This window comes from Adelges cooleyi, unplaced genomic scaffold (assembly GCF_023614345.1).
Source record: "Adelges cooleyi isolate 19-005CV unplaced genomic scaffold, UGA_ACOO_1.1 ACOO_flye_CR_arks_rails_tigmint_CR_PRNA_784, whole genome shotgun sequence".
In the NCBI taxonomy this organism is placed as follows: Eukaryota; Metazoa; Arthropoda; class Insecta; order Hemiptera; family Adelgidae; genus Adelges; species Adelges cooleyi.
The window spans coordinates 1,372,650-1,396,432 of NW_026096496.1; the positions used below are offsets into that span (position 1 = coordinate 1,372,650).

General features: G+C 28.7%; 4 protein-coding genes and 2 long non-coding RNA genes across 7 annotated transcripts; 4 read left to right on the plus strand and 2 right to left on the minus strand.

Moving 5' to 3' along the window:
* The first annotated feature begins 318 nt into the window (after positions 1–318).
* Positions 319–1,003, plus strand: LOC126845360 (uncharacterized). The gene is made up of 2 exons (XR_007686766.1): positions 319–597; positions 807–1,003. It is a non-coding gene; the product is annotated as an uncharacterized LOC126845360 (long non-coding RNA).
* Positions 1,004–1,779: 776 nt separating this feature from the next.
* On the minus strand, positions 1,780–3,189 carry LOC126845359 (uncharacterized). Of its 2 annotated transcripts, XR_007686765.1 has the most exons (6): positions 2,958–3,189; positions 2,609–2,900; positions 2,186–2,260; positions 2,007–2,116; positions 1,892–1,944; positions 1,780–1,824 (listed from the first exon to the last, which is right to left on the minus strand). It is a non-coding gene; the product is annotated as an uncharacterized LOC126845359 (long non-coding RNA). The 2 variants fall into 2 exon arrangements; XR_007686764.1 differs by having other exon boundaries at positions 2,609–3,189.
* A 359-nt stretch (positions 3,190–3,548) lies between these two features.
* Positions 3,549–4,401, minus strand: LOC126845375 (uncharacterized). The gene is made up of 4 exons (XM_050584033.1): positions 4,178–4,401; positions 4,016–4,123; positions 3,762–3,952; positions 3,549–3,703 (listed from the first exon to the last, which is right to left on the minus strand). Exons 1-4 carry the CDS (start codon positions 4,214–4,216, stop codon positions 3,553–3,555), a joined length of 489 nt encoding a protein of 162 aa, XP_050439990.1. The 5' UTR covers positions 4,217–4,401; the 3' UTR covers positions 3,549–3,552.
* A 374-nt stretch (positions 4,402–4,775) lies between these two features.
* Positions 4,776–18,443, plus strand: LOC126845368 (deoxyuridine 5'-triphosphate nucleotidohydrolase, mitochondrial-like). The gene is made up of 4 exons (XM_050584028.1): positions 4,776–4,862; positions 6,223–6,277; positions 17,952–18,171; positions 18,236–18,443. The coding sequence occupies exons 3-4, from the start codon at positions 17,952–17,954 to the stop codon at positions 18,430–18,432; spliced, it is 417 nt and encodes a 138-aa protein (XP_050439985.1). The 5' UTR covers positions 4,776–4,862; positions 6,223–6,277; the 3' UTR covers positions 18,433–18,443.
* LOC126845367 (uncharacterized) lies at positions 8,131–10,872 on the plus strand. The gene has a single exon (XM_050584027.1). It carries the CDS (start codon positions 8,193–8,195, stop codon positions 10,047–10,049), a length of 1,857 nt encoding a protein of 618 aa, XP_050439984.1. The 5' UTR covers positions 8,131–8,192; the 3' UTR covers positions 10,050–10,872.
* On the plus strand, positions 14,147–14,845 carry LOC126845423 (uncharacterized). The gene has a single exon (XM_050584079.1). It carries the CDS (start codon positions 14,147–14,149, stop codon positions 14,843–14,845), a length of 699 nt encoding a protein of 232 aa, XP_050440036.1.
* Positions 18,444–23,783: the final 5,340 nt, after the last annotated feature.

Genomic DNA, 23,783 nt, shown 5'->3' on the forward strand with positions numbered 1-23,783 from the left:
TTTATTACAACATTCTTACATTTAAATTAACTCTTTAAGTACTAGTAAAACCATGAATTCACATTGTAGACGCAGTGGCGTAGTAGGTTAAGGCGTGACTTTCTAGGATAAATTTAATAGGATGTGGATTGATAGCACTCATGCTAGGCTAGGTAGGTTGAGGTTGAGTCATACTTTAATTCATTCCGTCACTGCGTCTACACTTTTTGCATTTTTTTTTTCCAATTTAAAAAATAAAATATAGCGGTAAGAAGAGGGGGGGGGGGCTAATATAGTTAATCAAATGTTTTTTCCAAGTGTTTAGTACATAGAGTTTCGTATAGTAGTACAGTCGATGTTAAAAGTATTATTCCAAGCACAATGCCTTGTATTAAATGTAGTCTACTAGAAGCTATTTATAATTTTATAATTAAATTAGACAAAATTGAACATTCAAATATAGAAAAATCTACATCTAAAACAAAACTTGAGGAATCTTTTGAAGAAGTTCTACACCAGACAAAAGAATTACAAAATGTAAAGAATCTAAAAATTGCACAACCCATTTGGTCAATTACACTGGAATAAGTAGAAGAGGGGGTATGTTTTATACTCAAGGTTTGTATATATATATACGTCATCTTTATGCTAAAGATATAAGTAGTTAATATAGAGTTAAGTTGTACGGACGTTTATGTGCATGCTAAAATTTTATTTAAACAAAATGGCAAATGTGTTATCTAAATCTACGTTCACCATTGACCCCAAAAGAACTATCTCGGTAGGTATTCTTTTAAATAAAAAATTATCTATTATTGTTTATTTAGATTATAAAAATAGTCAAGACCAGCTAATTCTTGATGAAAAACAGTGGCGTACTCTGATGGAATTTCAAATATTCAACAACATTGTGAACACAATTCAAAACAATGCAAAGCGAATACAATTAGGTTCAGATTTTAGTTGTACTACTAACCCTAAAACAGATTCAGTGATATTACGTAATAAAAATGAACGTATGAAATTGACGCGTATAAATTTGTTAACACTTCAGATGATTTCAAATTGTATTGAAGCACATATAACTGAACGCTTAAATAAGTTGGAGTTGTATCAAAAATCTTTTAACGATATATATTCAGCTATACTTAATGATGTTAATAATTTTTCAAGTGAATGTCGACGTATCGATTTCATAACGGCTTTTGTCGCAAACTATGATTTTCAAATGTTTGCAACGGATACAAATGCGCTATTCATCCATGAATTAAAAATTAATTATGATCAAATTATAAATTTGATTATGCAAGAACTTCTAGTAACTATAGTATAATTTCGAAAAGGAAAAAAAAATATATGTATTGAGAGAGGGAAAACGTATACAAGCTAATTATTTAAAAAAATATTTCACTCGTTTTAGTTTAGAAATAACCGTCTTACAAGAAGGTATAATAATGCCTTCACATTTAGAATGCTGCTCCTGTCGAAAGTGTCGTTTGTTAAAATATATAATTATTGAAGCAACCAAAAATAGTGTTAAAATAATTAATCAAAACTTAGAAAATGATATTTCAGTATTAATTGTGAAAACGCCAGATGCTCGTCGATCCAAGCGCTTACAGAATAAAAAATTCAACAAAATCTGAGTGAACGAGGATTATTTTTAAAGTATTATTAATCTTATTAAATAATGTAATTGTATTGTGAATTTAAAAAAGTGTTTAATAAACATTCTATTAACTAATCAATTGTGTTATATATATATATATTATATAATTACTCACATTTAAGTCTCAAAGCGTAGAGTACACATGATAATAATTTCCAACAACTCTATCTGTTAACCTTTAAAAAAAAAAAAAAAAATATATTAAAATATTTTTTTTATTTTACTAATTTAAAATCAGCTTACAGTGATCTCTAACGTTCATGTTTTCAACAATAATAAATACCTCCCTAAAAACCCTAAAAAAAAAAAACAGTATAATATTAATTCAACAATAATTAAAAAAATTAAACTAACTTACATATTAATCCGAATCAGTTAGCCAAATGGTTTCAATAGCTGGCTGATTAAGACGCAGAAGTGGAGGTAACACGTCTGCATCCGATTCATAAGTAACATCTGTTGATGACCCTTTTTTTTTTTAAAAAAAAAAAAGAAGAAAATATTATTTTATTTCAAATAAAAAAAAAATTAACTTACATGAATCTGCTAGCGAAATTATTGATGGTTCTGATGTAGACCAATTTCCAATTCCATGTTCGTCATCTGTATCCGCTAAATAAAAAAAGTACGTTACTTATTTTGTAAAAAAAAAAAAAATGTTAATATTCATTTATTAACCCATCGTTGGTAAACCTATATTGAAGAACACGATTGCTAAACTTTTTCCATTATTATTAATTACTAGTTAAACTCAGAACATTGAATCATTCAAAGAAATATGTATCTTTTTACTCACTACTAATTGATATTATGTTTTTTTTTTTGTAATTACTATTATTAGAAAATAAAAAAAAAAATAAAAAACTATAAGTTTATTTTTTAAAAAAATTGTATAGTACAAAAAAAACCTTAAAATGTGCTCTGTGTGAAACGATGGGTTAAATAAAAAAAAAAACTTACATTCCAACCACAGTGTTGATTTACTATGAAAAGACTTCACGTCGCTACTCGAGCTCCAAGGAGAATATGAAGTCGACGAGAGCGACCGTTGACGTAGGGGTGATAATGAAAAAAAACTAGAACTGGAATTAACACTTACCGATCGACTTCGCGATGCGGTAGTATCAGTCTCAAGAGATGTGTAAGAACCTATCCGTCGCCGTTGTGTTCGGATTTTACGCGGTCGCCGCCGTCGTTTGCAACGCCTCACCGTTCTAGCAGACGATGGATAGGAATCGCTGTCCATTTTGAACTAACAGCTCTTACTCATACACTAAGTTTGATAGTAAAAAAAAAAAATCCCACTTACTTTTTAGTGAAACAGTTTCGCCTTGTAATAAATATAATCATTTGAGTCATAGCAACCATTACACAAAAAAATTACTACGATTCATTGAACAAGACACACCGCGTCAATGAAACCCTGTGGTTAGTTGTATTCTATACGCTGCGTGATCTGTGTTTATGCGGTTTATGTGGGTAATGTTTGAGTCTAGTTAACTTTCTTCACACGTGAATAAACATTAATATTATTATTATTATATACCTTTACTATACTACTGAAAAAAAACAATGATTTCTAATTTAAAATATTTTATTGTAATACTATATAATCTTATCTTAACAGTATATCGTTACGTTAAAATCATACAATATTATTATTATAATGAAATGTTCTCCACCATTATTATTATTGTTATACTGCTGAAAAAAAAAAAACAATGATTTCTAATTTATATTATACCTCTGCTATACTACTGAAAAAAACAATGGTATATAAGTAAAAAATATAACTCGTCTTAACAATATATCATTACGTTAATACCATACAATATTAATATTATTATTATGAAAAGAACCTCCACCATCATGTATTTAAAATAGTTGATATAGCTGTAATAATATCATTCCTTTGTCATTTTTATTGTGCGAGATTCATCTGATAAAAATTTTTCTCCCAATTCATCAAATAGATTTTTCAATAAATTGTTGATTTTAGAATTCGCCTTATTATTTGTAAGACCAATTTTAGCAGATCGGTTCACTTTTCGCCATCTATAAAAAAATTAATTATGCTACGTTTTGGTACCAAAATAAAAAAAAAAATTCTCACCTCTCACTATAGGATAATCCTAATACATCATTTACTAAATATTCTTGTATAATTATATAAGACGTTGGACTCGGTGTTTTAATATTAATGACACATTTTTGATTATTGTCACGTAAAAGCAGCATCGATTCTTCATAGTTCGCTTCATCTAAAATAACTGCATCCTTTAACGCTTTTTGAAAAATTGTTGACTGAAAATACATAATTTTACTATTTAAAAAAAAAAACAAAAAAAGTATATAAATAAATAATACCGTTTTGTTGTTTTTTGACTGTTTTCTTATATTTTTGCTAACTACTTTGGGTTTCTTCACTTGTGGTGGATCAAACGAGCTTGATTCATCATTTCTCTGTGAGGTCTCCTAAAAAACATTTTTTATATCATTCATATTATTATTATTATTTAGTTAACTTACTGCGAAGAAGTCCTCGTCGGATGATTCCAGAATCGACATTTTGTTTGTAAAATAAATTCGAACTGTACTGTCACACAACTAATGTTAATATAACTCTGATGTTTATGTTTTTTCTCGTTTTATACCAATCTTGACAAATAAAAAATATCCCACTATAGTGCTAACGTTCAAATTTGCATGGTAAAAAATAACTTAAGCGAAAATATGTACGGAGTGGGATGATTCTGTTTTTTATAATACTATGTAGAGTGTCTTCGAAATAATAATATGAGAAAGATAATTAACCTTCTTTTATTCATTCCAGTTGTAACATTGTAACAATCATTGTACAATAGCTAAAAAAAAAAATTTATAAATACGATTCAATGAACTAACCACAGACCACAGAAACCCTACGACTCGCTGCGTGTTACAATCCTTGAGGAACCTAACTGCTATAGACGTTTAACTATATTCTCCAAGCGAGGTCGATTTAATTTTTTTTTTTTAATAACACTATAGAAGTGGTATATGTTGTGAATGTCTTTAAAATTATAATATGAGGAGGAGAATAACCTCCTTTCGACTGCATAAATACTGCCTAGTCGTGTGTTTTAAACATCAGTCTGTGATTGTCTTTTACCAGTGGAAACACCGTCTCCTGCTAGTGAAGTGTTTTCGACAGTACTATATCATTCTTAGCTATGTAAGTGTAATCATTTTTTACTTAAAGACATTTAATTTTGTACTCTTGTTGTGTAGTGCTCTTTAAAAATATATTTTTTATTTAAGTCGCCGTCATTTATTTGATAACAATGCTAATAAAAATATATATTTTAATTATGTCACCAACGGATGCATAAATTAAGCTATCAGTTCTAATTTTGTACTCTTGTTGTGTAGTGCTCTTTAAAAATATATTTTTTATTTAAGTCGCCGTCATTTATTTGATAGCAGTGCTAATAAAAATATATATTTTAATTATGTCACCAACGGATGCATAAATTAAGCTATCAGTTCTAATTTTGTACTCTTGTTGTGTAGTGCTCTTTAAAAATATATTTTTTTATTTAAGTCGCCGTCATTTATTTGATAGCAGTGCTAATAAAAATATATATTTTAATTATGTCACCAACGGATGCATAAATTAAGCTATCAGTTCTAATTTTGTACTCTTGTTGTGTAGTGCTCTTTAAAAATATATTTTTTATTTAAGTCGCCGTCATTTATTTGATAGCAGTGCTAATAAAAATATATATTTTAATTATGTCACCAACGGATGCATAAATTAAGCTATCAGTTCTAATTTTGTACTCTTGTTGTGTAGTGCTCTTTAAAAATATATTTTTTTATTTAAGTCGCCGTCATTTATTTGATAGCAGTGCTAATAAAAATATATATTTTAATTATGTCACCAACGGATGCATAAATTAAGCTATCAGTTCTAATTTTGTACTCTTGTTGTGTAGTGCTCTTTAAAAATATATTTTTTATTTAAGTCGCCGTCATTTATTTGATAGCAGTGCTAATAAAAATATATATTTTAATTATGTCACCAACGGATGCATAAATTAAGCTATCAGTTCTAATTTTGTACTCTTGTTGTGTAGTGCTCTTTAAAAATATATTTTTTATTTAAGTCGCCGTCATTTATTTGATAGCAGTGCTAATAAAAATATATATTTTAATTATGTCACCAACGGATGCAAAAATAAGCTATCAGTTCTAATTTTGTACTCTTGTTGTGTAGTGCTCTTTAAAAATATGTTTTTTATTTAAGTCGCCGTCATTTATTTGATAGCAGTGCTAATAAAAATATATATTTTAATTATGTCACCAACGGATGCATAAATTGAGCTATCAGTTCTAATTTTCTACTCCAGTTGTGTAGTGCTCTTTAAAATCATATTTTTTTTTATTTAAGTCGCGTCATTTATTTGATAGCAGTGCTAATAAAAAATATATATTTTAATTATGTCACCAACGGATGGAAAATATTGAGTGTCTTTTAAAAAAAAAAAAATAGTATGAAGAATGAACATTATGATTCTTTTTTTTTTTTTTAGAATATCGTTACAGTCCTCATCACTCTCAAGGTCAACTCATCTAAAAACTGTTAAGGTATGGCACAACAAACTTCCACACTTTTATTAAATCCTAAGGAAAAAATAAAAATTATTAAAGCACTAGGTAAGCCTAGCAAACATGCTAGGAGAAGAAAGAATTATAAAAATAAAATAAAAAATAAATTAGACGATGAAATAATAAAAAAAATGTACGATATAATAAAAACAATAAAAGAAAATATTTAAATTTATGAATAATTTTGTTGTTGTATTTGTATATGATTATGTGACTCTTGGTTTTATATTTCTAGTTTGAAAAAAAAAAAAAAAACATGAAAATTACGAAAAACATTCGTTTGCGTTCAACTGGTGATGGTTTACAAGAAATAGGAAGATTTAGGTCCAGGTCGAAAACTTTCTTTTTAAAAAATAAGTTAAAGTTTCTAGACTTTATACTTTTTTTCAAATATGCTACTACATTTATTTTACCAAAAATTAAGGAAGCGTGTAAAAATAACTCAATTAAATTTAATCTTCACTTGGATTGTGTGTATGAAAATGTTTTAACTTTTGAGTTGCAAGATATTTCGTTTAAAACAAAAAACACATTCACAACATCAGGATCCGATTTTACAGTATTGTTGAATAATATATATGGTAAACTTTTGAAGGAAGAAAGTGAATTTATTGCTAAAGGCAGTGGTTGGTCTCTTCGAAATATTGATGGTATACAGCTACGCATAAATGTTGTAAATCCTTTAGAAGGTTCATCATACATTCCTCTACCACAAAAAATTCAGGGTAGAAGAGCTATAGTTAACATAAATAATAACGACGAAAAATGTTTTAAGTATGCAATATTGTCTAAGTTTGATAGGCGTAATAATAAAAGTAAATTCTCTAAAAAATATTTTGATTATTTAGAGACTAAAAATAAATTTGATTTCAAGTGTATCACATTCCCAACTTCGATTAAAGAAGTAAGAAAATTTGCAAAGATCAATAATGTTTCCATTAACATATATGGACTAGACAGTAAATCATTAATTTATCCAATACTAGTTTCCGATATTGAAAAACGAAACCATTTTGACTTACTTTTACTTAGCAACACTTCACGACAACATTATTGCTTTATATCCAATTTTTCAAGACTTATTAGGTCTCAAAGAACTAAACACAAAGAACAAATAAATATCTGCAAACGATGTTTTACTATTTTTAACAACACACCTTGTAAGAATAAATTATGGGGGTTTGAAGGACTACGAGAACATAAAAAATTCTGTTCTCAACATAAATTAAGCAGACCAGTTATGCTTGAAGATCATGATGATTCTGTAATCAAATTTACAAATTATATAGCTACTCAACGCGTACCAATAGTGATCTATGCAGATTTTGAATGTTTTTTAAAACCTCTTATGGAACAGTCAAATGAAAAACAGAAATCTATTAAAACTTTTCAACACAAACCGATGAGTTTTGGCTTTTATGTTAAAATTGATTACACAACCATTCCACCTGAATTAGTTAATGAATTTAAAATACCTAAAAAACCAGTTATTTACAGAGGTGAAAATGCTGCCAAAAAATTTATGGAAGCTCTTATAAAAGTCGGAGAAGAAGTAGATAAATTATATCAGACAAACATAGCAATGAATCCTTTAACTAGTGAAGAAACAAATCGATTTCAAAACGCTAGCAATTGTGAAATATGTAAGCGATCTTTTATCAATACCATAAAAGTTAGAGATCACTGTCATTTTACGGGTAAATTTAGAAATGTATTATGTTTGACCTGTAATTTCAAGTTGAAAAATGTAACTTTCATTCCAATTTATTTTCATAACTTAGCGTACGATAGTAATTTCATAGTACATCAATTAGGAATAAATAACAAACGAATTGATGTTATTCCTAATTCGAGTGAAAAATATATTTCATTTAGCAAAGAAATTTCCAAAACTATGAAAATAAAATTCATAGATACGTTTAGATTTATGTCAGAGCCTTTAAGTACGCTTGCTAATAATTTAGCCGAAGACAAATCTAGGTTTAAAGAGACATTACGATTTTTTTCAATAGATAAATTAGATTTAGTATGTCGTAAAGGTTGTTTCCCCTACGAATACGTGAATAACTGGGATAAACTTGAACAGACTTATTTACCATCCAAAAAACACTTTTACAACTCACTAAATGATGAAGAAATCAGTAACCAAGATTATAACCATGCGAAAACTGTTTGGAATACATTTAGAATAAAAACTTTAGGTGAATATTCTGATCACTATCTGTTGACTGATATTTTAATATTAGCCGATGTTTTCGAGTCATTTCGAAATCTTTGTATGAACACATTTCATCTTGATGCATCACATTATTTTACAGCTCCAGGATTCGCATTCCAAGCAATGTTGAAATTTACTAATGTTGAACTTGAAAGGCTAAAAGATTATGATATGCATCTCATGCTTGAAGCCGGTATTCGCGGAGGTATCTGTAACAGTGTTAAACGACACGTAAAAGCTAATATCCCTAATGTCGAGGGAATTAATTACAATCCTGATAAACCCACGTCTTGGCTTACATATTTTGACTGTGTAAACCTCTATGGGAAAGCTATGCTATCGGTTTTACCTTTTCGTAATTTCGAATGGTTAGAAGATTTATCATTAGATATTACAACAATACCAAACAATTCAAAGTATGGTTATATATTAGAAGTTGATGTTGATTACCCTGAGCATTTACACAATGATCATAACGATTTCCCATTTTTACCCGAATTTACATTCCCACCTAATTCAAAGGTGAAAAAATTGATGACTACTTTTAATCCTAAACGAAATTATGTTGTACATTATCGTTCACTGAAGCAAGCTATCGCAAACGGATTAGTTGTGACAAAAGTACATAGAATTGTTAAATTCGAGCAAAAGAAATGGATGGCACCCTACGTGAAACTTTGTACTGAAATGAGACGAAACGCAACAAATGAGTTTGAAAAAGCGTTTTGGAAACTCGCTATCAATTCTGTTTTTGGAAAATGTATGGAAAACGTGAGAAAACGTATGAATATGAAATTGGTGACAACTGATCGACAGGCACATCGTTTAATGATAAAACCTAGTTTTAAAGATCGTACAATTTATTCTAATAATCTAATGGCTATACACATGTTCAAGGAGAAACTTAAATTTGATAAACCCATATATGTAGGATTAGCTATTCTAGATATTTCCAAAACTGTTATGTATAATTTTCACTATAATGTAATGAAGCCTAAGTATGGTCGCAACATTAGATTATGCTACTCCGATACAGATTCCTTAATCTATGAAATTATTACAGACGATTTTATGACTGATCTCACAAATGATTTGTCACCATATTTCGATACATCAAATTTTCCCAAAGATCATCCATGTTTTTCAGAAAGGAGGAAGAATGTACCAGGTTACTTTAAAGATGAATTAAAAAGTTTGATTTTACTTGAATTTGTAACCTTGCGACCGAAACTGTATGCTTTTAATGTTGGAGGAAAGGAAACAAAGAAAGCAAAAGGAGTAAAAAAGTATGTGATTGAAAAAAATATGAAAATGGAACATTATATCAGCGTTTTAAAAGCATATTCTAGTCAAAACACTTTTAGTCAGAACAATACAATAACATATCAATCTATGAACACAATTCAATCAGAAAAACATCAAGTATATTCAAAAAAAATTTACAAACTCGCACTTAGTGCAAGCGATGACAAGCGAATAATATTGGAAAATGGGATAGATACAATAGCACATGGTCACTACAAATATTTATGAACATTATAAAATTTAAATATGTAAATAATTTTATATGTTAAAAAAATTATTTAAATAATTCTGTTATTTAGATGGCGCGATTCAACCGTTTCTTGGAAATTTTTCGAACATTTCGTTCACTCAATGTAACTGCAGCAATGCCTGGAGAATTAGCTCTTATTTTTATCTTTGAGACAGACGATGATTTTAATCAAACAATTGATGACGTTTCAGAAACAGATATCATACTATTTTATCATAATAGAGAGCTTGATGATGAAAAACTAAAAGAGATATTTCCATCGTTTGTACCAACGATAGATAATGGTGCCAAGTATGTGTATCCCATCGGTCATATACTTGATGGCAATGCACGTATTGTGCTACGCAAGTGGAGGAATGAACATGCAGGTGGTACATACTATGTTAGGAGAAGACCGGATTACGTAGTCATAAATGATATTTTGAAAATATTTCTACATCCATCCATTGAGCAATTCGATATGAATGCTGCAGTAACCATAAACGATAACGGTGAAGTTTTGTCTTTATTGGCATCAAATCCTACATTTAAACGTACTGTATGTGGTGGTCATAAAAAACTAAATATGTACCACTTTGAACGGATAGAGTCTACCATTTTTTCTAGACCGGTATTGGGTATTGTCAATTGCATCCATCATTCAACCACCAATAGAGATGAACGGGTACAAATGAAGTGTAGACTGGATAAAATCTTCCTCGCTGGCTCTGAAAGATCAGCATATAAACTACAAGATCCTAACTGGTTTAACATTTTATATTAGTCAACTAGACACATAAATCTTTAATTTTTAAATATATAACTAAGTTACTATTTTTAATAGTTTAATATAAAGAAATTGTATTTTTTTTTTTTTTTTTTTAATAAAAATTATTTTACAATATTTTCTGTTTTCACCCATGAGTTATGAGATGAATCTAGTCCTAAATACTTTACATACATTTTTCCTTTTGATCTTTTCAAGACACGTTCTATAAGATATGTATCAGGGTAATTAGTCTTTTTAATTTCTTGCTCATAAAAACATCCTAAAATTAGCTCACCTTTCTCATCAGACAATTTGTAGGTTATAGGATTAGTATCTAAAATGTTGCTAATAGTAAAAACTTCTGTAGTCCAACTTGGTGTGTAAGATTTATTAAAAATGTGTTTATATTTTGATATTCTAACTTTTTCATTTAACTTAAATTTTGGTTTTTTCTCTAAACTTTTGCTAGAATAACTTTTATGTGTAACAGAATGAGGAGTTAATCTGGCTTCTTGTGGAGTACAACTAATTGTTCTGTGTCTACTATTATTATATCTGTTTACTAGTTTTGGTAATGCTTTTATCCAGTCCCAACTGCCTTGAGCTGTAAAATTTGTATAAATATAATTTTTTAAAGTTCTAATCACTCGTTCTACCATCCCCGCCTTGATACTACTATAAGTTGAATAATGTTTAATGTTATATTTTTTCATAATATTTTGAAATTTCTCATTATGAAATTCCAATCCAAAATCCGATTGAACAAATTTAGGCTGATGAGTTTTTAATATTTTCATCATCGCATCTTTTATAGTAATTGCTGATTTATTTTTTAAAGGTTCTAACCATACGTATTTAGTAAACGTATCAATAACAACTAAAATATATTTGAAACCACTATTTTTCCTCGAATGCGCCTGCATATCCATTAAATCAATTTGCCAAAGTTCATCCATGAACCTTGTAATAACTTTACGTCTTGGAAATATTTTTCTAGCTGGTCTATGTAATTCGTTGGCTATATCTCTTAAAGAAGTCATAATAGATTAATATGTAAACTAGTTGAAATAATTTTTTTTCTATCACCTTAATTTTTATTACATTATTTTACAGTTCATAATGATTTGCATCAATGATAGAAAATTTATAGAACAAACAATTTATAATTACAACTTGGAAAATATGTCATGTTGTGATTATTACGTTCCTTGGATTCCGGACCATTTGAATCATAATGAGAAAATCAAGCTGATTAAAGAATATTTTAAGGAAATGAAGTTAGAAGATAAGGATGATGTTGAAGAAGATGAAAAAATTGATTATTGGTAATATAAAAAAATGTAAAACATCTTCTATTTTTTAAACCATATATTAAAATATTATAGGTATAGAAAGGATTTACTGAATCAAAAAGAGGATGAAGAAGAAGAAGAAGAAGTACAAATAAGCTGGGAAGAGATAGATGAATGGGTAGATAGTATAATTAAAAAATATGACTTAATAATAATTAATTCTAAAAAAATACCATTTCTTTTTTTTAATTTAAATTTAAATTCGTTAAAAAAATACTTTTTAGAAGAAAGTATAAATAATTGTATAGAGGAGGAGTGGTAATATTTATATATATATATATTTTTTTTTTTTAATTAAACAATAATTTTTTGTTCACGAAGTTCTTCAATTATTGATATTATTTCATTACTTACACCTGTATTCCCAGCCTCTTTAGAAGCCATTAAAAGAGCAAGCCTAGACACTAATTCATTTGGATTATCATAATAAATGATTTGTGTATTAGGTTGTACATTCTTATATAATATACCAGATCCTTCTTTTGACTTAAAATCGTCTGACTTTTCTAAGTCAGTAGGTTTTTCAAATGTGATTGGATCTTTTGAATGAGCAGCTTCCGCTGCCTTTGAAGCTATAAAACTGACATCAAGTTTCGCTCTTTTTGTTGTCTTCAATTGTAACATTTTTTCAGTATAATATGGCTTAACAATAAAAGTCCATTTATAAGATTGGCTAGATTTAGGTCCTCCGTTAACATTTAAGTGAACCTCTGTAGCATCTAATATTTTGTAATACGATTTAAAATCCTGACGTGTAGTTAATTTAGGGTTTTTTTCACAAAGTAACGACCATAGACCTGGGGTCCAATCATAGTCTTTGTCTGCTACATAAATTTTATTGTTGGCAATGAATACTGGGAAATTACCAATTTTTAGTTGATTATCAATATTATCATAACGCATACCATAAGATGGATCATATGATCTTCTATTTGGAGGTAATTTCATAAAATTGTTGAATTCATATAATTGAGGATCAGCGTTTTCCTCATTTGTTGTAACAGATAATTCCTCATCAATAACATTATTCATTTTATTGTCATTAACTAGCATATTAAGTGGTTCTATAATCGGTTTAAATGTTTCGTTAAATGTATATTCAGAATCTAAAACACCGCGCTTTAACTCCATAATTTTCCGCTTAATATTATTTTTTGATTCTACCAAATTGTTAAGTAATATTTTGTTTTCTGACATTTTAGCAAACTAAAAAATATTTCAGTTTACACCAAGCTTATATAGACATCAAAACCACGTCTGTACCGACCATCATTAACATTTCTAGTTTTATCTATAACAAGAAAACCATATTTTTCATAGCCCCAACAATAAATACACATTTTTTGAAAATCTAGATAATCCATATCAGTTGAAATATGATCATTAAATATATGTCTTAGATTACGTTCGTCTTGTTTGAACACCACTAATAAATTACAGTTATCGCGTACCAATCGTTTTAAAACTTTAGAATAACTTTGAACTAAAAAGAAAACTGAATTAGCACCAAAATGTCTCCCCATACTAAAATAATCTTGAATGGGTATTTGAGTATCACACAGCACATCATCAAAAATAAAAATAGAATTTGGATTCGTTATTTGTGGTTTAACTACTTCTTCAGCTTCCGTAAAAATAAACAGCTTCACTCCTTCTAGACCATCAAAAATTTGTTTCAATAAAATATATTTTTCTTGGTTAAGCGTTTTTGTATACAAATAAACGTTTTCAAATTTTAAACCATTTATATGTGTAAGAAGATTAAACATTACATTTGTTTTACCAGAGCCACTAGATCCAACAATAATACATCGGATACTATCTGGTAGTAAAGGTCCATGTCTTGAGATTGCTTTATTAGAAATTTCTGTGTCTATATTTTTAATATTTAATTTACTATTCTGTTCTATAAAACGCATTTTTTTGTATATATAATAGTTGTGAACTAAGAAAAAATACTTAGTATATATAGGAAATGCCAAGAGTGCAAAAGTGTATAACCGGTAAAGGTCTCGTTAATACACTAATAAATAAACTTCCGTTCGAAGCACATTTACCAGGTTATAAATATTGTGGACCTGGAACAAAACTTGAAAAAAGATTGGCTAGAGGTGATAAACCTATAAATCTTCTTGATGAGGCTTGTCGTGACCACGATATAGCGTATTTAAAAAATAAAGACGTAACAAACCGTAATTTAGCTGATAAAAAATTAGAATTTCAAGCGTGGGATAGGGTGAAAGCAAAAGATAGTTCATTCGGGGAAAAAGCTGCAGCCTACACCGTTACTAACATTATGAAAGCTAAACGTAAAATTGGTATGGGTTGTTGCAAAGCTAAAAAAGGTGGTAAATTAGTTGGAGCAGTAAGAAAAAGAATATCTCGAAGAAAGTCTAAAAAAGTTAGAAAAATTAAGGTACCAAATCAAAGGGGTTCTGCTATACCTTTGATACCAATATTTGCAGGACTTTCAGCCCTCGGTAGTCTTGCGTCTGGTGCAGCAAATATCTATAAAGCTGTTAAAGATTCTAAAACTGGACAAACGAAAAAAATTGGTAAAGGCTTATATTTGAATGTTCGTAATGGTAAAGGTTTATACTTAGACAAATCAGGTTTAGGTGTGAAGAAAAGAAGAAATATTAAGAAAAAAAAAACTAATTACTATGCTACCTAATAGACCTCTTTCCTCTCAAGACATTATAAAACATGTTGCACAATTAAAAATTCCACATTTCCGTGGTGTATTTTCACGTGACAGCTTACCAAAAACTATTTTTAAAAACGAATGTGCGGTTATTAACCTTGCTGGAATAAGTCAAAAAGGATCGCATTGGGTTGCTTACTTTAAAAAATATAACAACATATGGTATTTTGATAGCTTTGGTAATTTACCACCACCAATTGAACTCCAAAATCGTTTTAAAGGGTACAATATTTTATATAATTACTCAAAATATCAAAATTATAATACATTTATTTGTGGTCATTTATGTATTGATTTTTTACAATGTATGAATCAACAACAATAAGTTTATCAGGTAACACTACAGAGTTATCAACAAATTTTTTTCCATCACTAACTATAGCTGAGGACTCAGAAATAGCATTATTAAATCTTCAGACATATAATTCTTTTCCTAATATTAATGAAAGCAATAATAAATTGAGAATAATTATAAAGAACAATACAATATTAAATAAACGCGATGTTCCTGTAAGCAGTAGTTCTTCACTAGAATCAGATAAGAATGTTATTGATCATAATCCAAGACATTTATCTAAATATTTCACGGAATCATATACGAGTAATATTAATAAATCTTCCGATTTTTTCTCAAAAAGTAATGAACACATTCTGAGTGAACAAACGGATAAAGAAATCTTAAAGCTTGAAATAGAACCAGGGTGTTATGAACTAAGTCAAATAAATGAATATATTAAAAACATGATTAAAAAAACCCATCCAAATATTGTATTTAGCATATTTCCAAACATCAATACATTTAAATCATATGTTTACTGTTCTGAAACAATCGATTTCACTATTGATAATAGTTTAAGACATGTTTTAGGATTTGATGAAGTGGAATTAGAACCGAATAAATTACACGAATCTCAAAAAACTGTTAATATTAGTATGATTAATTCAATAAAAGTATTATGTAGTATTGCTCAAGGATCATTTGATGGTAACAAACCCTCACACTCAGTCTATGAGTTTTACCCTACAGCAGTACACGGATCAAAAATTGTTGAAGCACCTAGCAACTTAATATATTATCCATTGATAACAAATGAAATAAATAATATAACGGTAAAGTTAGTTAATCAGGATCAAAGACCACTAAAGAATTTAGGTGAAAAAATTACAACAGTTTTTCATATTAGACGGTACGGTTCATAAAATGGGGTTGAAATTTTTTAATTTCCAAAACAAAATATTAGATATAAAGGAACCGTCACATAAAAAATCTTCCATTCCCAAAACGAAATCTAACCGAGCAACAAGGAGAAAAACAAAAATAATTCTTACGTCAAAAAATAAAAATATTTTAAGACAACTTGGATTTGAATTAAAAAGTAATCGAAATGCCTGAAAATGATATTTTGGAAGTTGATATGGGTTATGTGTCAGATTCGAAAATAACTAATTTTGATTTTCACTCATATATTCCTTATACTAAAGCTTTTAATAATAATGATGAAATTAGGATATGTGTACAACAAACTGATGTATACCCATATTTACATGAAAGCTTTTTATACATCGAAGGCGACATTGAAGATAAAGATAAAGTAAAACTAGGTAATAATGGATTATCTTTTCTTTTTGAACAAGTTCGTTTAGAATTAAATGGTATCGAGATAGATAGTTCACGAATGTTAGGTATTACAAGTTCTATCAAAGGATATCTTTCAAGTACACCAGATAATTATTATTGTTATGAAAATGCTGGATGGACTTTCAAAAATAGTTCATCCATATCAGACACAAATGGTCATTTTACAGCATGTATACCACTAAAATACTGGTTAGGCTTTTTTGAGCATTATAGAAAAATTTTATTAAATTCACGAATAGAACTCATATTAACTAGATCAAATAGTGATTTAAATGCATTGATTAAAAAAAGTGATGATGCAACTACAGGTAGTGTGAATATTAAGAATATTGTTTGGAAAGTTCCTCATGTTAGTGTTGATGATAGCCAGCGTCTAAAGTTAATGAAAATAGTTGAAAAAGAAAAACATTTGTTTATACCATTTAGATCATTTGAAACATATACTTACCCTGAACTCGGAAACACGAAAAATGTACTATGGAATTTAAAAACATCAACGAAATTGGAAAAACCTCGTTATATCATTGTAGGCCTCCAAAAAAATCGTAACAATTCAATAACTGCAGACAAAAGCGAATTTGATCATTCTAAGTTGAAAAATATTAAAGTGTTTCTGAACTCAAATGTTTATCCTTATGATAATTTAAATTTAGATTTTACGCACAACGATTTTACATTATTATATAATATGTATACATCGTTTCAAGAATCATATTATGAAAATGGACTTCGAAATCCGATACTAAGTCCAAAATTGTTTTTATCAAATGCTCCAATTATTGTTTTAGATGTTAGTAAACAAAACGATTCTGAAATTTCTTCTACAATTGACTTACGTTTAGAAATAGAAGCTGATGATAATTTAACTGGTGTTAGTGCTTATTGTATGTTAATACACGACCGCATAGTTGAGTATTCGCCATTTACCCGAGAAGTGCGTAAACTCGTATAATATAGTTTTTTTTGTTTTGGTTTTAGTATATAAGAAGTCCTTGTCACTGTTAAGATCTCTATTTTTAAATTAATAATGGATTATTTTGGTCATCATATAAATCATTTCAATGATATCGGAGTTGGTAAATATTTAAATTCGAAATTAATTGATTTGGAAAATAGTATAAAAAATTCTATCTTAGAAACTCAGACTGGTTTAAAAGATAGTTTAGAAAAAAAACTAAATACACATAATGAATCAATAACTAATGTTTCAAAAAATACAATAGAAACAATAAAATCTGAATTAAATAACTCATTCAAAGAATGTATCACTAGTTTGGAAAATAAAATAAATATGACGTTAATGAATGATGAATTAGAAAAAAAATTAGAAAAAAGTTTAGACAAAAAAACGAATGATGCTATGATAAAATTAGTAAATGAAGCTAGGGTTAAATTAAATAAAGATTATTATGAATGAATGATTGTTTAAAACTTTAGATGCTTTTATTTTCTAAATTAACCGATAAAGCATACACGCCGATTAGAGGAAGTCAACATGCGGCTGGATACGATCTAAAAAGTGCATACCAATATATTGTAGTAGCACATGGAAAAGAATTGATTAAGACCGATCTACAAATTGTGGTACCACATGGTACATATGGACGAATTGCACCGAGATCAGGATTAGCATGGAAACATTTTATTGATGTTGGAGGTATGCTTATAAAATCTAATCACTAAATAAAATGTTATATATATATTTTTTTTTTAAATCCTAGCTGGAGTAATTGATCAAGATTACCGCGGAAACGTTGGTATTCTCCTATTCAATCATTCTGGTGTAGACTTTATCGTTCAACGTGGAGATCGAGTAGCACAACTAATATGTGAAAAAATTGTGTATCCAGAACTCAGGGAACTTCGGTCATTAGATGAAACTGATAGAGGAGAAAAAGGATTCGGTTCTTCAGGATAATTTTCATGTGTGTTAGGTAGAATTTATGTAATTTAAAATTGATTTAGCTTTGAATAATAGAGACAAAAAAACCTTTATATAAGTTTATTTTATACTATACAGATTGATAAATCATAAAATATTATAATTATTATGATTAATAAAAGGTATTATACTATATAAAGAGATGTTGTTATTCATTTCTAGTTTAATTTACTACAATTTGTAAAAATGGGCGGTAAAGCCCCAAATTACTACTACTGCGAATTCTAGCAAAATTAAAAATTATAATTTGATCTGGTTTTATATTTTTAAGTGGTAACATAGACTCACAGACTTACAGCGACGAAAGTACATATATTGAACCTCAAACCATCATGACAGATAAACTTACGACGTATGTTACACTAATAATAATAATAATGAGATTTTTTTTTTTTTTAAATTATTTATATGTAAATTTAGCTAGATTAATAACAAAATTCATTATACTACACAATAGGAGAAGTTGGAAAAAAATTTCTTAAAAATAAGAAAAAGAAGTCTTTGTTATCAAAATCTAGGAAGCTTCTGTTATGAACCTAACCTTCAGTTAACCACTACACACCATTTACACGGAACACACAACTCCACTAAGCATAATATTACTCATATTATAATAGCACTCTGAGTCATGCATTGGCATACTTATACGAAAGATGACTAATGGTCATTACAGAGCGCACCTGCATGATTATCTGGCGTAGTGATTAAATTATATTGCAAATATATATATATCAAAACTACTTAGAGTCCGTTCCGCTCTGATAAGCTATTTGGGAAAAACATGTTATTGCCAAAATAATACCAATTAAAATAATCATACGATGTGCGTCCGCTGTAGCGTCCGCCCATCAAGTCAACACAACAACACATTACACAGATTAGCATAACCATATAAATAGGAGTAGGATCTAAGGCTATTCCAGACGAATTATTACACTCAAGTTAAATACATCTATGTAGCAGTTTGTCTACTCATATTTTAATGTACAATAAATTTAAACTTATAATTTTAAAAAGTCTTAAATTATTTACAAATCCATCTTCCTGAATTGGTTTCAACTTGAACAACTCGATACTTTTTGATATTTATATCACCAAGCATCACAGCGGCGCAGTCGGTATTCCGGATCCGTTTGGAGGTACACGGACACCAAGGCACATTTCGAAGAAGGGACCTGCAGACCCAACTTCGTGACTCCACACAAGGACCATCCCCGTTCATTTGGAATCAATCATAAAAGGCCGTTTCACGCAGTTTGGCGTTTCTGTGAGTACACACATTTTTTTTATTGTAAAAGTTTTTTTGGTTTATGATAGTTGTTGAGGCTATAACAGGTAATGGAGCGCAATTCTATGCCGGTTATCGCCAATGATACAGATGCCCTCTTATCTTGGTTGTCGCGGCCGTCCACACCACTCCGCCCTACTCCGCACGATCTATACTGGCAATACTACCGGTCAGCTGTTCACACACACACACACACACACATATACGCACCGGGTTATACTATGTAAACAAATGTGCCACGCCCGTATTATCAGTGTTAGTAGTGCACTTGTTGCATTCTTGTGATTTTAAAGTATATAATTAATCTAGACTTTTTGTGTGTTTTTCTTCAGTGTTTTTTAGTTTTAAGTGTTATTATAGTATTTTTAAGCCATAAGGGCACTGTGATTTTTTATTATTATTGTCTTAAGGACAAAAGATTGTTTATTATTGTATTTTTAAGCCATAAGGGCATTATTGAGTTGTCATAAGGACAAAAAATTGTTTATTATTGTATTTTTAAGCCATAAGGGCATTATTGAGTTGTCATAAGGACAAAAAACTATTTTAATATTTTTGTTTTGTTGTTCACTTTACTTTGTGTCTAGTATTATTTAGGTTTAGGTAGCAGCCCTGGCCAGCGGTTTGCAGTTCTTCGGTTTGTGAGTACTTTTTATTTATACCATATTTTATTGAGTTTGTTTTATTTGTATTTTAGTTAACTACTGTGAATTATTAGAACATATTTTGATCTCATTTACTAAATACGAGTTAGGGCGATAGACATAAGGTTAATCGTACCATCTATATTGCTAGTTAGCCATAAGGGTTCAATCTAGTCAATAATCAATATTTGTATTTGTGAATAATTTTTGTTGTTCTAATAACCACCTTAGTTATCAAAATACTTCTAACGTCATAAGCTTTAAGCACTCACTTAACTTTACCTTTTAATCTAGTCATTACTATATTAATTATTTATTTGTGTTTGTGAATTATTATTCACAGACCAAATAATTTAGATTGTGCCAAAAGGGCAATTAATTCCTTTTAGTTTATTTTTATCTAATTTTATTATTTGTGTTTTTTAATTTATTCATATTTTGAGCACAAAAGTTGAGCCAAAAGGGCTAATTATTTATTATGTTTGTAAATTTTATTCACAATTGTATCTTGAGCCAAAAGGGCTAATTATTTATTTATTACCATTTATTATAGCATTTTATTGAAATATTATTATTATTATTATCATCGAGTTTGAGTTTTTATTTATTTAGTTTTTAGTTATAGTTTTAAGTTTCCTACACATCCACACTATACACACTAAACACACTTTTGCACCACATAGCTCACTGGTCTTGCGTAGGCGATCCCTCAAACTTCCAGTGAGACTATTTACCCCACTACCCACACAGCACTGATCGGTAAGTGTAAAGCATTTGGTAACCGGGTAAGTGGCCTATTATTGTCCGCCCCCGGCCCGTTTAATAGTATTGAGTAACTATTTAAGAAAAGGTTATATTTAAGTGAATTTTACACTTTATTTTTGAAAACTATAGAAGTTTTATTGAGTTATTATTGAGTATTTAAAAGTATTATATTTTAAGTGACCGAACACTTTATTTTTTGAAAACGTTAGAAGTTTTATGGGTATATAAAAAAAAAAAAGAGAATTATATTTGAGTAAATTTTACATTTTATTTTATGGAATTATAAAAAGTTAATTAAATTATTATTGAGAATTAATATTGGGAAAAAATATTTTAGTAAACCTTACACTATATTTTTAATGAGTTATATATATTGAAGTATATTTTGGGAATTTTTATTGTTGAATAACTCTGTTATTGAGTAAATTTTTTTTGGGTACTTTTTATGGGTAATTATTGAGTATTTTTAAAGCTTATGAGTATTAATAGTCGTAGTTCGTCTCCCCATAGTAAAGATTCAAACCCTGATGATAGTGATAGCACTGGTAAAAGTGTAGAAATATTAATATTGAAGAAAATATTTTAGATAAAACATTAGACATTGATAAATCATTAAACGAGTCTGTTAATAAAACTAAAGATATAGTTGTGCAAACTTTTGAAAAATTAAATATATTAAAGGAATTAATACCCTCTAGAAGTACTAGGAGTAAGAAAGAAGTAGTCTTTTATGATTTAAATTTTGAACGAAAAATTAGAACAAAAAAATTATCTAATATGGCAACTTTTAATGACGATAGTGTAGCCAATGAAGCCGCTATTAACTTAAATAATACAAGTAATATGAATACAGGCGTAATTTTAAAATTTGATGAAGCAGTTAAATTAATACCTAGATGTTCAAACGCAGATGACGTTTATTCTTTTATAAGTGCATGTGACTTAGCAGTTTATTCGGTAGAAAAAAATGCGTACCTATATTAGTTAAATATATTATAACAAAACTTAGCGGTAAAGCATTAGAAGTTATAAAATTTAGGGAAATTGTAAAATGGAGTGACATAAAAACTTATTTGCGCGAAGTTTTTCAGTCAGAAAAGTCCGCGGCAGCGTTACAAACCGAGTTATACGCGATCCAACAAGGTTTTAACCGAAAGCGTAATCTCTTATACGGCCCGGGTTGAAACTTTACATTATAAATTATTAGATATATATACGCGAGAATGTTCACAAGAAGAAATAAAAGGCGTAGTAGCAAACACAGTTAGGCAGACGTTAGATACTTATATTAAAGGATTAATTAAACCTATTAGAAATTTAGTTAAAGCTAGAAATCCGAAAAATCTCGAACAAGCTAAAGAAATCGCTCATAACGAAGAAGTCGATTTTAGATCAGAAAAAGATATTAGACATACTAATAACAATTCTAATAACGGTTTAACAATAATTTTAATAAAAATAGGTCAAATTTTACCAATGGTCAAAATAGAAATTTCAACAGTAATTATCGAAATAATAATTTTTCGGGAAACAATAATAATAAAAATAATTATGGCTACAATACTAATTCGGCTAATAAAAGTAAAAAAATAACTTGTTATATCTGTCAAGGAAATCATTACGCTAATCAATGTAGAAACAGTCATAATTCTAATAGCAATAATTTTAACAAAAGACAGTCTTTTAATCAAAATTCAAGACCACCTAACCTAAGTAATTTTTCTAAACCAAACTCAAATAATTCAAGTAACTTAACCTGCGATTTTTGTCATAAAATTGGTCATTCTATTTCTGATTGTTATAAAAAACGTAATTTAGATAATAGAAATGGTCAAAATAATAATCAACGTATTAATGGTAATTCTTCGGGAAACGGGCAAACGAACGCGACTCGCGGGGTGCGTTCAATAAACCAAATTTCCGCGGAGAACGACGATGTTTTACAGTCGTCTCATCAGCAATAAATAAAACCCACATAAATTGCGCGTCGTCTGCTAGTAAAACAAATAATTTTGAATTACTTGTTAACACAGGTAGTGAAGTTAATATTGTAAAAATAACTTCTTTATCTGGTGAAATATTAGTAGATGAAAATATTAGAATTAATTTAAAGGGAATTAATGAACAAGTTACTAAAACAAGTGGTCTAATAAATATTCCAATAATGATAAATAATAATAAAATTGATACTGATTTTCATGTAGTAGATAAGCAGTTTCCTGTTCCACAAGATGGAATATTAGGTCAATCATTTTTGTTACAAAATAAAGCGATTATAGATTTCTCTAACAACAAAATAATAATTAGTCCAGAAAATAGCGTTGTAGGTAATAAATGTATTGTATTAGAACCAAGGTTGGAAACAATAATTTGTTTACCGATTGCAGATTCAAACGTAGAAAATAAAACTATTATTATAAATAAACAGGAGGTCACACAAGATGTGTATTGCGGTAACGTAATTGGCACTGTACGAAACGGTAAGGTTTTAGTTAGCATGTCAAATATATCAGAGGTCAAAAGGAGATAAACAACTCTGATATTGGCACAATATTATATAACACCGAAAATGAATTTATTACTCATAAAATAAATGTAATAAACGATAATGATAATAGATTAGAAAAAAT